This window comes from Vicugna pacos, chromosome 30 (assembly GCF_048564905.1).
Source record: "Vicugna pacos chromosome 30, VicPac4, whole genome shotgun sequence".
NCBI lineage: Eukaryota > Metazoa > Chordata > Mammalia > Artiodactyla > Camelidae > Vicugna > Vicugna pacos.
The window spans coordinates 23937792-23953834 of NC_133016.1; the positions used below are offsets into that span (position 1 = coordinate 23937792).

Below are 16043 nucleotides of genomic sequence, written 5' to 3' on the forward strand. Positions count from 1 at the left end.
GTCTGTGACCCAGGAATCTTGAATCTCTACCGGGATCCCCAAAACTATGGCAGGCTAACTTGTTAGCTTGAAAGTAGGGTAAAAATCTCACCTCAGATCCTTCACAGTAGTAGACAGGAATGGGGGCTTAATAATTTATGGCTAAAAGGACAAAGTCTGAATCTTCCCCATTACCTCTATAATATGAGTACATTTTATAAAGCTTTACCCAAATCATTTTAATGTTTGACTTCCCAGTGACAATTTTGTCCACAAAGGTCTTTACCTATAAGAAATCAAAATTCAGGTAAATGCATGAGATGCTTCTTTAAAAATGGACATTTTGAATATGCTGGCAGTCTAAACTGAAATTAAACTTCAATTATGAAGTTTTTGCATGTCCCATCAAGTTTACCAAGACACTCTGTTACACAACAATAGCAATCCCACAGTCAGAAATTTCCTATTGGAAACTGACATTCTCAACTGAGAGCTGTCTGCTCTCAACACAGCTTCTGAAGAAACAGCTAAACTGAAAAGCAAACCATGTCAGGTTTTCCTGAAAAATGTAGTTACCTTCAAAGTACCACTGGCTGGAGGAAGTGCAGGAAGCCAGATGTTTTTTTAAGGAAAAACATTCCTCCCTCCTTTGCTGGCCTGTGCTATGCCAATATCACACAAGGATCAGCAAAGACCAAAGCAATGGAGAAACGGGAACTTCTTCACTGCCAGGCACTGGGCAAAAACAAGTTAATTCTATCTTTTAAAAAATAAATTACATAAGTTTAAAAGCACTTACACTGCAAAACTATTGCTCAGACCTCCCACCAATCCAAAATAAAACATTATTATTAAAAACTCCCCATTTATATTCACTAAGGTCTTCACTGAGGGAAATATTTGGGGAACAGGCAATTCGATGATCCTTTGGGCAAGGAATCAGAATCTAGAAATATTAACAGAGAGTAAGAAATTTTTTTGCAGAGATGTTATCTAAATTTATTTTTAGATTAAAATTATTTCAAAAAATGTTGTAATGAAATAGAGCTGGCAAAAGACTTAACAAGCCATTATTAACCCTCACAACATTACAATGAGGTAGGTATCATATGTCATTTCAGAGATGGAAAACAGAAGTTAAACAACTTACCAAGATTTTAGAAACAAAACTGAACTATTTGTTATAACTCTTAACATCAGATAATGCCTTCTCTAAAGAAACAATTTCCTAACTATAATGAAGTCAGATAGTGGATGATGTTGAAATTGAATTAAGTTTTTAAAAAATAAAACCAACCATGGCTATAACACTTAATTTCTAGATACAATGAACAGCATTAGTCTCAAATTAAAATGCAAAAAAAAATGACACTAAAAGAGGACTTCGGCAGTGACAGGCACACAGCAAAAGCTCAGTAAGTTCCTACCAAATTAAAAATAAAGTCTAACATCAAGGATTCAATGTAAGAAAAATATTAAAGCTTTCAGGCTAAAAGGTAAAAAATTCTCATCCTCTTTTTTATGTTTATTTTCCAGGAGAATATCCATACACTACACATCCATTCTTCTTCAACCAGTCAGTTTAAGAAAGAAAGGAAAAAGATCCTCTAGTCTTTGCTATTGTAACTTTAGGTACTTAGCTCCCCTGGAAGGAAGCTGGAAATGAGGGGTGGGGAGCAGCGAACGGAAGGATCAACAAGGGCTCGGCCACCTTAGACTGCAGAGAACCACCCGTTTCAGGTAACCCCCAAGAGCCTGGATTGATGGGCCCACGGCAGGCGAGCTACTCTCAGGAACAATGCCCCGCCAGTCCTGCCACCACAGTGCAGTGGAAGGCGGGTGGGCTATTAATCTGGCCAAACGGGAGAGCCACGTATCAGCTGTGAAACACCAACACCCTAAATCATATAAGCCTCTAGACCTTTACCAGCCTTAACTGTAATGAAAGTGAGACAAGTGGTCATATTGAAGGTGACAGGTATTAATTTATCATTAAATGGACCTTATTTTCAAAATAAGACAGTATTCCAGAAATAGCAAAACCAAAAGAAACAACCGGATATGTTACTATACTATGCATTTGAATATTTTATGTTGCCTAATATAAATTATCCCAACAATAAACAGGCCGTTTTGCTTCCCAACATTCTGTCGTTTGTTTTCAGTTCAATGTATTATTTGGTTCGGAAAAAAACATCCACTTCCAAAGACTTAATTCAGGGGGACACAAGTGAGGAAGCCGGATGTGGTAAGCCAATATGAGAAGGTATTATTAAAAGCAAATTGTCCAACTTTCTTTAATTTCTTGGGCCATTCTAAGAGAACCATATTTGTCCAAAATAAAGGAACTAGCCATCCGGAGTTAGATAACCAACATGTGTTTTTGAACAGAACATGGTGCCTGGCTCCTTACACAAACTGTAGCTTGGGGTGAGGCAAAGAAGAAACAGACAGCAGTGAATTTGGTTAAAATCTGAAGAGCATGTGGCTGGTAAGAGTAAGAAAAGGTATAAGTATAAATCATAGACTGAAGAATTTTTAAATTCTTAAATTACATAGACTTTACAAAAAAAAAGCCCTGTACTACTCTAATTAAATAGTTTAAAAGTAAAAATCTAGTCTGTTTTATATTATTCTATTCTCAGAAAGTTTGGAAGATCATAAAGCTTTCAATAATAGCATGCATTGCCCTCAACTTTAGTAGTTTCAAGCAGCAGCAGATATTGGCAGAATGACGTGAATCAACTTAGATGAAGTCTCAGAATGACAGGTGCCAGAAATAAGCTTAAGTCCCAGATGCCAGCCCATCTTTTAAGAATCAGTCACTAGGTATTTATTAAAAGTCTATTGTGTGCCTACTGACAAGCTGCTCTCATAAAGGGATACAAAGAAACACAGACAAATCTTTTATCTCCAGTAATTACTACTCTGCTTAAGCATCAAGACTCGCAGCTCCAGGCCAGGCCAGGGCGTCAGGAGCCCCTACACTGGCCAGGTCAAGGCTCAGACGTTCTCTCTCCCCAAGACCACCTCTGAGAGAAGCTGTATTTTCTAACATGGACTTTCTCCTTCCCTGGCCTTTCCCCCCTGCTCCTACCCAGAAACTCGCCTCTGGGCCAGAAACTGACAGTGTGACTCATGGACTGCTACAAAGAGATGAACAGGACCAGTTGGGTTCTCTTTCTAATCTGAACAGGGAAATACGAAGCAACTGTGCCAGCAGCAGCTGGGTCTAAAGACAAACAGGCCTAGGGGTTGTATGGCGGAGTGGGGCACTGCTGGTTCAAGATAAAACAGAATAGAGGGGTGGGAAGCTGGTAGAAGAGAACCTACAGAAAGAGGTAATAGTAGGCAGGAACTGCCTCAGCTTTTTCTAGTTCCAGACCACATTTGTCTGGATACAGGGGTGCAGCTACGGAAGACAGGGAACTATAAAGACTCAGTAAGGACAGAGCAGTAAGTGTCAGTTAGTGACAGATGATTAAGAGCAAAGTGCAGGGCCCAGATCATGTCAGACAAGGCCTCAGCTTCAGCACTGCTGACGTTCTGGGCTGGATAATTCTTTGTCGTCCTGTGTATTACAGGATATTTAGCAATATCCCTGGACACTACCCACTAGATATCAGTAGCAAACCAAACAGTTGTGCCCAGTTGTGCCAACCAAACAAACCCGAAAAACAAACAAACGGAAACAAAAACCAAAAAAAGGAGGGGAAAAAAAAAAAACCCTACTTGACTCCAGACATTGCTAGATGTCCCCTGGAGGCAAAACCAACCATGTTTGAGAGCCACTTGAAAGAGGCTGAATTTTAACCTGCTGGCAACAGGAAGTCATGTAGTGATTTTAAGCATAGGAAGCAATACAAAAATGATTAGCTTTGCTTTTCATATGAATGGAGCAGTGCAGAGGTGGCCTGTAGAGGGGCAGGTAGCGGGGCAAAAGGACGAGGCTGACTAACGACGTAGTCCTGGGTGAAGATGATGAACACGTCAACCAAGGCAGTAGTAGTGGAGACAGAAAAGCAGGTATGAAGCAAGTCACAATGGTAGTTAGACAGAACTCTAGGACCCAAGAAGATACAGCATTTGAGGGGAAGGGAGAGATGGTACAGAATTACTTGTGGGTTTCCGGCTTAGCAATTTAGGTGGCTGTGGAGGGGGAATTTAACAGGAAGATGAGTTTAAATGAGTTCAGTTTAAAAAATAAAAGTCTGAGGTTAAGTGTGGGATTATCCAGGTAGTGAGGTTAGCAGAGTTAGGGTTCAAGTGGCCAACACTTTTATCATGAATATTATGTGCCAGGCCCTTTACAAATAGTAACTCATTTAATCCTCACCCTATTCATGGAGACAGCAACTACTGCCACCTCATCTTACAGACAAGGAAACCGCTGCACAGAGAAGCTAGGTAACTTCTCCAAGATTCCATAGCTAGTAAATTTTGAAGCTGGGAACCTAAACTCAGGGTCTCTTAACCACAACACTGAACTGCCTGCCTCAGGAACAGAGAGAAAGACTGGGATTATAAATGTAGACTGGATGGTTTTCAGTATAACAGCACATAGTAGGTGAAGTCACAGACATAGATGTGAACTCCCAAGGGAAAGGAGAAAAGAGAAAAGAAGAAAGCAATCTAGAATGAAATACTGGAGAAAAGCAGGAGTATCTGTTAAGCCAAAGGTGAAGGAGGAGCCAGGGGAAGGAGCCAGTGAGGGGGGATGGTGGGAGTTGGACGTGAAAGGCAATAGGAAAAGTTTTAAGGGGAGGAAGTAAGTGATGACATCTTTGTAACCCACAATAATCCCTTGTATATAATCCACTCTATACAAATGCTTTAACTGAATTAATAACCCTATAATCCCAAATAATGATCATATCAAATATCTATGCTTATAACATATCCAAAAATAGCCACAGTTAAGCAAAACCCAAATCATGTATGTTTGGATTTCTGCAGAATACCAAGAATCTGTGGAAGACACAGTGTCATTAAACATGAAACAAGAGCCTAGACACCGTATGAAATCATTCCATACATTTATGTCCGGTTAAGAAGACTTTCTAAAGCTTCATTCACATCCTACTTTCACAGCAATGAAACATGTTATTCTGTTTTGCATTTTGTCGAAGATCACATGAAACACTGGCTCCTCTACGTTTTATAAATGATGGACACAAAGTTGTGTAGTCTCTTCTTAGAAAAGGATTGAGAAAATGTGTATATGAAAACTAATTACTTCTCACTCGAAAGAGTTACTCAAGCATCTGGTGAATCTTGAGTTGTACTCCTGTAAGAAATCTTCTGTGTATCTAAACAGGTTTTTGTTATGCGTTCTTTATTATACTTTACAATTTTATACCCTAAACACTAGCATTTAGTAGAAAATGAGTTTCCTCAAGACACAAAAAAGCTGGCCCCCACTTCCAATTCAACACAAATATTTTTTAATGGAATAAATCTTGATTTCCAAGTCCAAACTCAAAGTACTTTCCAAACTTTAATGTATGAACAAATCATCTGGGGATCTTGTTAAAATGGGAGATTCTAACTCAGCAGATCTGAAGCTGGGCCAACAATCTGCATTTCCGACACGCTCCCTCTTGGATCATCGATGGGGATGCTCTGGTCCACACTGGCTACTCAACTGCGACCCTGGGACCAGAAGCACTGGCAGTAATTGGGAACTTTAGAACAGCGCGCCCCTCAGTGTGACAAATAGACCAACATCATCTGCTGAAACTCACAACTCCAGACATTTACATTAAAGTACTTCTTTTAAAATCCATTTACAACTCATTCATTCACATTTTCTTTTTTGTTGTTATAAAAGAGGAGAACTTTTTTTTCTTTCTATTCCTTCTATTACCCTAAACTGTGGATCTAATAGTTTAGCCTTCCACAAGAAGGCCCCTGCTGGCTCTTACAAGCTTCCCTCCTATAACCTCTGTACTGGCCCACAGCATGCCAACTGCATGGACTGGTTATTTTCTAAATACACACCATGCTCTCAGCACATCCCCTCTGCTTTGTTTTGGTTTGTGTGGCTGATGCTTCTCCCTAACAGGCGAGTATGTAGAGCCATCCCTCTACGCACCTTGCCTGACTCCTCAATGAGATGTGACCTTACCACTCCCTGTACCAACTACTCACCCTCACCGCAGGAATTTTTCTTTCATTCTAATATTTACTACATTCTGCTAGATATAACATATGTTGGTCCTCGTCTTATCTCTGAATTACAAGGTACTTAAGGGCAGGAATTTTTATAACTAATTTTGGTATTCCTTGCATTGCTTAAGGAAGTTCCTCACTAAATGCTAAATAAATCTCCATTAAAATGAAGTAAAGCACTATTCTTAAATGATGATAAACTTGACCTAAACATTCCCAAATCATAAATCTAAATTACATTTCTTATTTCTCCAAAGACTATTGATTTTCTACTTTAGTCATCACAGAAAATTGGGCACAGAGCTTTATTTGCATTTTTTCCAACTCTTTTACATCTAGAAAATTTTTATTTAATCTTGCTTGATATATTTGAGCAGAACTTAAATTCTGAACCAGTTCATCTGGCATTTTCATACTGAACAGGCCAAATGTTCATGTATCAGTTGAGGAAAATCTTGTAATGAAACCTCTGTAAAACCACTGCAAAACTCCACATACACACAAAGAAAAACAGATCACAAAGCGGCACAGGTATCACTGAACCTGTCATGCTGAAATAAAGCATGATGACAAAGGTTAATTTTTAGAAGCAAAAGGCTCTTCAGAACATCCAGAAGAATCTGAGGTATGAGCAGATGCTATGTTGACTTTAAATCATGAAGTTAGCATTGGTCCAAAGTCAGCCAACTGGACAATCTCTCAAGTACAAATCAAAAAAAAAATCAAAATAATTTACTATTAGGTCAAATAGTGAGTCAAAGGAAAATATCCTGTGCTGAACTCTGAGGATAAACAGACTAAGAACATAAGTTAATTCCAACTGATAAAAATGAGCCCAGGTCAATAAATGTCTCCAACCAAAAGATGGAAAGTGAGATCAGAGTCATAAAGTGATATGGACTCGTGATAATCACCAATGACTGGAACACAAAAAAACTAATCATCAGAACTGCAACACCCTAAAAGCAAGAATTAAAGGAAAGGATCTAACGTCACTGACTTACGTAACAAATGTTCTACTTGAGAGTTGCTTGGACAATACTGGGCATCCAGCTGAAGATCAAAAAGTACCCACATTTGTTAAAATCTGTGCAAATGATATTCATCATTTGTTAATTAACTTTCTTAACCTTACAGAGCACATCTTTTGCACAGAGTAGAGAATGGACAGGGGTTTCTAGTGATGTTGTGACAGGCAGAATAATGGCTCCCCCCAAATGTCCACATGCTAACATCCATGGACCTATGAATATGTTACCTTCCACAGCAAAAGGGACTGTGCAGTTGTGACTCAGCTAAGGACCCTGAGATGGGTAGATTATCCTGGATTATTCAGGTAGGACCAAGGCAATCACAAGGGTACTCAAAGTGGAAGAGGAGGTCAGAGTGATGAGATGTGAGGAGCACTCAACAACCTACCGTTGCTGGTTTTGAAAACAGAGGAAAGGGCTATGAGCCAAGGAATGTAGGCAGCTTCTAGCAGCCAGAAAAGGCAAGAAAACAGATTCTCAAGAGCCTGCAGAAAGGAAAGCAGCTCTGCTGACATCTTGATTCCAGCCTGAGAGACCCTTGCTGAGCTTCTAACTATAGAATTACAGAATCAGTTTGTGTTCTTTTAAGCCACTAATTTGTGGTAATTTGTTATAGCAGCAATAGGAAACTAATAACTTAATGGTTAAATGCTATGAAGAGAATTCTCTAAAAGAGACAGAAGACTGCTTTTTAAAAGGGTAGAGTGATGCTCAATAAAATGCTCAGGAAATACGTTAATCAAGATTTAGTTTACATCACTAAGAAGTGCACCTGCTCCTCTGTAAAAAGCTGACACGCAAAGCATTAAACTAGATTTTATAAGAAGGCTGAAAGCAAATGCAATTAACTTAGAAAAGTCTGGGTTAGAAACAAAGCAGAACAAGGTACTTTCGACCAAACAAGGTGATAAAAATTAAGTAGGAAAATGTGATATGCCTCACAGACAGCATTTAGAAAGGGACCAGCATAGTCTCCTTTTCAACAGGGCAGCCAGAAGGGGCAAAAATCAGCACTCCTTTTAAAGCTCGTATTTACCTGATGATCCTCTGGGCGGCGTACTGATGGAGAGAACGAAACTGCGCCGACATATTTGCTAAGGCTGCCAAACAATTTGTGTGCAGGTACTTGTCCTGTCAGAAAAGAGCAAGCGTGAAACACATGTCACGTCTTCTCGATATTCTAAGCTGGCAGCAAATGCAAACTCAACTGTCATTGATATTGCATAGCTCAGGGCCACAATTCATTTCCTCTAATTCCAAAATCCATAAAGCACTGAAATTTCAGTACTTTCACCACTAATTTGGAAGCAACATCTGGCACAAAAGATGAAGGTGCTACCTGTGGTCTTCATTAACCCCACCCTGGGGGAGACGGAAATCTCTTGCTGCAGAAACAGTAATGCTCGGTTTCAGTGTGCTGCTCCAGAACCGGATGGTCACACAGCACACGGACTATAATTACCTTTCGAAAATCAAAAAATTCTCCGTTCTGAAACACACGTGGCTCCTAGAGTTTTAGATAGAAGACTGCGGACATGTACCTATGTCAGCCTCAGAGGGGAATAAGTGAGAACAGAGCGGTAAACTGGACCATTTCTCTGAGCTGTGGAGTCTGTAGACTGCTTCTCTACTGACCGGAACCAAAATCTGCTCCCAGGTACAGCAAACACAGTCTGGTTGAGATTTTCCTTTCACTCTCTCAAGTATTCTCTTTTACCTTTCTTTCCCATCTGAATTCATACCTTCCCATGCTGCTATCTTCTTAAAGTTTGCTTTTGCTGCTTTTAAAAGGTGAATGCGTTTTATCAGCCCAGCAGAGACACGCAGCATCTGCTACCTAAATGCGCTCCACTGCTCATACTCGATTATGTGGGACATATCTCTGATCAGACAACCTACTAAATATTAAGAAATAAACACTAGACACATTACCTTGGGATCATAATACAGTGACTATATGACCATCTATATTTTTCCACCACTTTCCATGAGAATGTTAGCACTCAAAACATTGAGACTGTTTTAAACTACAGCCTTAATTGTACCATCTGTATAAAGGTAGAAAAACAGCTGTGGAATACTTACTCTTGTCCTGGTCATGTTGTACTGAATGGTTCTTATTACAACCAGTATCAGGAGGCTCCCCAGTGAAATTTCAGTTAAAACCCGTTCTGAATACCAAGTAATATTTTTTAATATCTGTAATGGGGGAAGAAAAGTTTAAGTGAATATGATCGTTTGAGGGAAAAGGGGATTATCCATGTCTACAGTTTCTGATACGCCATGGCTTTGCTCTGAAGGTGAGTTAAACAGTACATAACAGTAAGCTGTGAGAATTTCAGTGTGAGAGAGCAGAACTGTGCTGATGTACTTACTCCTCTTTCCTTCTTAAATACAAAAGAAAACAACAGGTCTGGAAAACAGAGGCTGCTATCATCAGCAGACAAAAAGGAGTTCTATCTGAAAAGGTATGGCATATCGGACAAAAAAAAAAAAAAAAAAAAGCAGAGCTGTTGCACCAAAAGAAAGAAAAGTAAACTAATGCTGGATTTTTCATCTCAAACACTACATGTCTGAAGGACAACAGAATAACATCTACAGATGCTTGAGGAATATTAATTCTAGAATTCTACCTCTATGGAAACTATCACACAAGTAAACAGAAAAGTAAAGACTTTCAAGTAGACAAAGACTCAGCCTGAACCACCCACGCACTATCTCTGGGGGGAAAACCAAACAACTACACATGTAAGTGCTTGGTTGCCCTTCCTCACCATCACAATGACAGCAACAAAACAGCAACAGCCAGAAAGTTTCAAGAGAAGGGAAATATGGACTACTAAACAAAAACTAAACAAAAACAAAAACAAACAAACAAAACCCCACAATCATAATCCATGAAATCAGGCCAATATAATTAAATCTGAATAATATAGTTGACCTCATAAGTTCTCTTTTTTTTAATTGAAGTATAGTCAGTTTACAAGGTTGTGTCAATTTCTGGTGTACAGAATTTCTCAATACTTCAGTCACACAGGAACATACATATATTCGCTTTCATATTCTTTTTCACCATAAGTTACTACAAGATACTGACTGAATGTAGTTCCCTGTGCTATACAGTATAAACCTGTTGTTTATTTTATGTATATTAGTATCTGAAAATCTAGCGACCGCAGTTCTTCTAAAAGACTAATAAAATAGATATTTCTCTGCCAAGTCTGCCTCCCCCCAAATTCCAAAAAATATTAAAAAATGAGAAAGTGTCATGGAAAGAGATAAAAATAAACAAGCAAAGAAATACTGTCTTCAACTTCATGTAAGTGTCCATCAGTGCCTCCAAAACAGATTTTTACTCAGTTCAGCACTTTGGCAGGAGACCCTTGTCACCTAGCATCCTTGACGTAAAATAACCCCACCCTGGCCCGTTCAGCAGACTCCACTCAGAGGCTGGCACGTACAGCCCACTACATGGTAGCTGAGTGGTTTGTGAAGTGAAAAAAAGAGCAAAATTTTAAGCATTTCCATTTATTCATGAGTATTAATGACCTCAATCAACTAAAACATATAAAACAAACCATAGAAGGTGAGAATATTAAAAACCATTAGTTGTGCCAGTTTGGATCCTTATGAGGGAATGACGCAGCGCTCAGGCCCTTCGACAGACTCTCTAAGGCAGCAGTTCTCGGAACGTGGTGCTGGGACTTCTAGGGGTCCCTGGGACATTTCTGGAGCATTCTTACGGTCAAAACTATTTTCACGATAATACCAAGACAATACTTTCCACTCTCATTCTCTCCCAAGTGTATAGTTCCATATGCCAAAGGCTACATAACACGTCTAAAAGCAAATTTAATACAGAAGGAGACGTGAGAATCTGCCTTCTGTTAAGGCAGTTCATTAAAGAGATTTGCAAAACTGTGAAACAATGCCACTCTTCTTGCTGACATTTTGTTTGTGGAAAATAGTTACTTTCATAAAAATACATTACTGATGCTAACATGTAGTGGGTTTATTATAATAATTATTTCTAAATAAACTGATTAAATAGTTTTAAAATGTCAGTTTTAATTTCCAACATGAGTAATGAAGAGACCAGTAATCCATATAAAGATGCTATTTGGTGTCCTCAATTATTTTTAAGTGTAAAGACCAAAAACCTTAAAAACCACTGCTTTAAGTCTCCACGGGAATGCTAACCCAGGATACTCATTAGGCAACTTTACTAGTGAGAGGAGTCTCTGTCTTTTAAAAGGTCATATGCTTGAGTAGAGTGTGGTTTCTCGTCTCTCTTGGCTCCTGTATTTAGAAAATTATCGTAAGCCACTCTTATTCGAAACCGGGGGTCACTGGTTCTTAACACTTTCTTGGGTATGTCAATTATATAACTGGATGAAAGAAGTGTTTTGAATAAAAGTGGTCTTACTCATCTATCATTCAACAAACATTTAATGAGTATCCACAGAGTAAACTTATGTTACTATGAAAATTAGAAATCCAATTTAAAACTTACATAAAGGTCTGTCTTTCCTTCCTGTGAAAAATAAGTCATTGTCTAAAAATTCTGGACGTATTTAAGAAAAATTAAAAATAACTAGTTACAAACCTCACAGAGCTTCCCATGGGACATTAATGCATTAACAGGCAGCATACAGAGAATTTTCTTGGTAACCTGGCTGTAGTTCTTGACCTTTTTATTTGTGTCTTATAATTCCTCATCTCTTGCATTCAATGTCCACACAGTTTAATAGCTGTAGACTGTTATTGGATTACACAGCATATATATTTATTGTTTAATGCTAAAATAACTCAAATAACATGTAGAAGGAAACCCTGAGGATCTGAAAATGTCTTCCTCCTCAGAAAGTATGTAAGAATTATTAGTGGTTCTAGGTCTTTTGTTCAGCTTTTCTCCCCCATATGATTTGATTTTATTGAATATAGATCTCTTCCATATGTTATACAGGCTAGAATATTATATAGTAATATATAATATCAACTCTTTAAAAATTAAATATATACAGAAAAGCACAAAGAGTAATAAACTCCCACAATTGACATTAACATTTTAAACATTTAACACTTAACGTTACTGTTAACGTTTTGCTCTTTAAGATATACATCTCATTTTATTCCCCCTAAAAAGAACAACCATTATCTTGAGTTTAGTTCATTTCAAATACTTTATATGTACACACACACACACACACACACAAACCAAAAAGCAAGCGTTCCCCTATATGTTTTCTAGCTTACATAAGCAGTACCATAACGTACTGGGTTGAATAGTGTCCTCCAAAAGTCATGCCACCCAAAATCTGTGAATGTGACCTCATTTGGAAATAGGTTCTTTGTAGATACAAACAAGTTAAGATGAAATCACACTGGATTAGGGTGGCCCCAAATCCTGTATGACTGGTGCCCTTATCAGAGAAGAGGAAAGACAAACAAGCACAGGAGGAAAGGCCATGTGATGACACACGCAGAGGTTGGATGCAGCTTTCAAACCAAAGAAAGCCAAGGACTGAGGACCAGAGACAAGGAAGAGGCTAGGAATCACCCTCCTAGATCCTTCAGAGAGAGCATGCCCCGCAAATGCCTTGCCTCTGGATTTACAGTTTCCAGAATGGCAACAATCCATTTCTGTTGTTTTAAGCTACCCAGTTTATTAGGGCAGCACTAGTAAACTGATACACTTAAGTCATTGTTCGCATCTTAATTTGTTTACTCAAGGTGTTTTTGCAACTCCTCTATATTGATACATGTAAGAAGAATTAATATTCACCACATATGCCAGTCTGATAGTACTCTTTTTTTTTTTAATGAACTACTTCTATACTAGTTAGTTAGTAAAAAGCTGCTGCCCCAAGCAACTCCCTGGGGACCTCCTCATGGTTTGGCAATTAACGCACAGCAGAGAACAGAGGACTCTGGTCAACAGCCATTCTTACTGGGTGACTTTGGTGCCATACCAGTTAAACAGTTGAAAATCGTCTCTACTTCATTCCACGCAAGCACTGTATCGTAGGCCAATAGGCCACATTTTTTTATCCATTCCTCTATTACAGAACTTTAGGTTATTCCCAGTTTTCTCCCAACTAAAGGTAATGTTACAACACAGATCCCTGCCCTCTCTAGGCCAAGATCTCACCATATTAAACTCAGAAACCGGGGAGTCCTCGCTCTCCATACTCTTAATATTCGGACATTAATTACCTAAAGTCAAGAATCAAACAGATTTTGAAAACAAAAATATCTGTAAAATACCTGCTTTAAGCTACCCAGCTGGTGGCACTTACGACTTCATAAGCACATCTACAACAGTCTGTCAGGAAGCAGAATCGCTAAGCCACTGAACAACTCCTTCTAAAAAAATACGTGCATTTGGTCCTCTATTAACTAAAAAAGCACAGCGCACCAGTGTCCAACAGTCACACTAGCCACAAGTGGGGATTTAAATTAAAATTAAAATTCAGTAAGATTAAAAATCCAGTTCCTCAGTCACACTAGCCACATTTCAAGTGCTACCATATCAGACAGTGAGTGCAGCTACAGGAGATTTCTAGCGTCGGAGAAAATCTGATTGGAGAGCCTGGTGGAGAGAGCACACCACCGCTGTAGCCAGCATCCAGTCTTAGCAAACGTGAACACGTCTGCTTCTGCAGCACCTAGAGCCCTCTTGCCACTCCTCCCCCATCCCACTGCCTCACCTCAAGCAACCACTCTACTACTCATTTGGGGACTTCATTACCAGGAATATTTTTGAATTTATTATTATCAAAATGTTTTATTATGTATTATTATCAATACATGTATCATTTATTATCAATACATATTTTACTTTTTATTATTACCAATACATATGTAATTTATTATTATCGACACACATGTACTTATTTTATCAGTACATATATATGTTCCCAATATATATCTATTTTATTCACTGTAGCTGTTCTGCAGTATGTTTCATTTATGTTACCGGCTGTTTGCAATTTCTGAACACTACAGACAATACTACAGTGAACATTCCTTCAAATGTGTTCTTATGAATCTATGAAAAAGTTTTTCCTAGGACTCAACCAGGAAATGGATGTGCTGGGAGGCAGAGTATTTACTTCTGCAGGTAATCTGAGGACTGTGAGAGGCCAAATTCTCTCAGAGTGGTTCTACCATTTATGCTGTCACTACTAGCATGTCTCTTTCTGTATATTCCCATCTGATAGAAGAGATGTAATTTTTGCCAATCTGAGGAGTACAAGATATTTCACGGTTATCTTAATTAGCATGATCCTGAGGAACGTTCGTCAAAAATGCTGACCAGTCAATCAGACTAACTCTCAAAGTTCTTTCGCATTTACCTATTTTCTATTCCCATGTTAATAAAACAGTCTTACGTAATAAAGTTTTATAACTAGTGTGTCTGGTAGGGCAAGTAACTCCACAATGAATTGCTTCAAAAACTTTCTAGGCTTTTTGCTTTTCCCAGATTCCTGGGATTAGCTTCTCAAGTCTCACAAAACACTGCTGAGATTTTGATCAGATGAACATAGTGATGAATCTGGACGCAAAATTAACAACTTCATGACACTGAGTCTTCCCATCTGTGAACATGGTATCTCTCTCCATTTATTAAATCATATTTAATATCTTTCATTTCGGTAATTTATATTATTAATACTGTACTTCCTTTAGATTGATTGCTGGGTTCCACTGTAGTTTCATTGCGATTGTAAGAAGCACCTCTATATCACATTTCTTAAGTTACTGATATGCAGAAATAGTAGTTATTTTGTATATTCCTCTTTGATCCAGAAAATCTGCTCAATTTTCCTAATAGTTCTAATATTAGAGTCTTGAATTTTCTATGTAGTCAATCATAATGAGACAGGAAGGAAGGGGGCAGCGCACAGTCATTCAAGGAATGACACAGCAATTAACACCAAAATGGTGGAAGATTCAACCCCCAGTAGGCCTTGAGGCTCAAGATGGCGGGAGATCTGACTTCTAGAAGACCTTGAACTTCATTATACTAGCCCATTGCAACAGATTAGCATGGTGAATAACATGCCCACAGGCACCACGACAGTTCCAAGGACAACCATAAAAGGCCCACAGTCTCTGACAAGTTTCTTCACTTACTGGCATATTCCTGGGACAACCAGGTCCTCAGAGATCGAGATCTCAACTTTGGGTGGGTATGCGGAAGCTTCCTAAATTCCTTTCTCCTCCTCTCCATCAGATTAAGGGTAACATCTACTTTATGCAGTTGCCTTTTTTATATTCTTTAGAGTTGGCAATTTCTCTCTTATAAGACTAAATATATTAAATACTTCAGGCTTGCAGGCTACATAGTCTCTGTCACCATGATTTGACTCTACTGTTGTAATGTGAGAACAGCTGTGAAGAGCACGTAAACAAACAGGTGTGGCTGCTTTGAAATAAAACTTTATTTGCAAAAACAAGCAGCTGCCCTGCAGGACATACTCTGCTGAACCCCTATAACAGACTATTGCTGCTGATGGTAATGATGCCAGGTAAGTATGAGTGATTTAGAATAATTCAGTGAATTCATCACTGTGAACTGAGAATTTGATAAGATCCCCATAGCAATGTGGTAGACCAGCAGAATGACACTGATACACAAGAAGTAACTTTTTTTCTTATTAAAAATAGAAAATTGAGGCAGGTAATGATTTTACACATTACAGTATTTAGGTTCAATGTGAAAATGTATCAATTAAGAAAAAGTTGAACATACATATTCAACATCAAAGATACTTTTAATTATTTTAGTAGATAAGAAATTTCAAATTTATCAGCTTGTTTATTATTTTACTTTGTTTCTCATGTTCAGTCTGGTTT

At 38.4% G+C, this 16043-nt stretch overlaps 1 protein-coding gene across 6 annotated transcripts in view; it reads right to left on the reverse strand.

Moving 5' to 3' along the window:
- Window positions 1-16043, reverse strand: part of DYM (dymeclin) — a 317249-nt gene that overhangs the window by 182372 nt on the left and 118834 nt on the right. For all 6 annotated transcript variants that reach the window (XM_072952333.1, XM_072952335.1, XM_072952338.1 and 3 more), the window contains 2 exons: window positions 9267-9380; window positions 8218-8312 (listed from right to left, as the gene is read on the reverse strand). In XM_072952333.1, the coding sequence (XP_072808434.1) occupies window positions 8218-8312; window positions 9267-9380 (209 nt within the window). The remainder of the gene's footprint in view (window positions 1-8217; window positions 8313-9266; window positions 9381-16043) is intronic.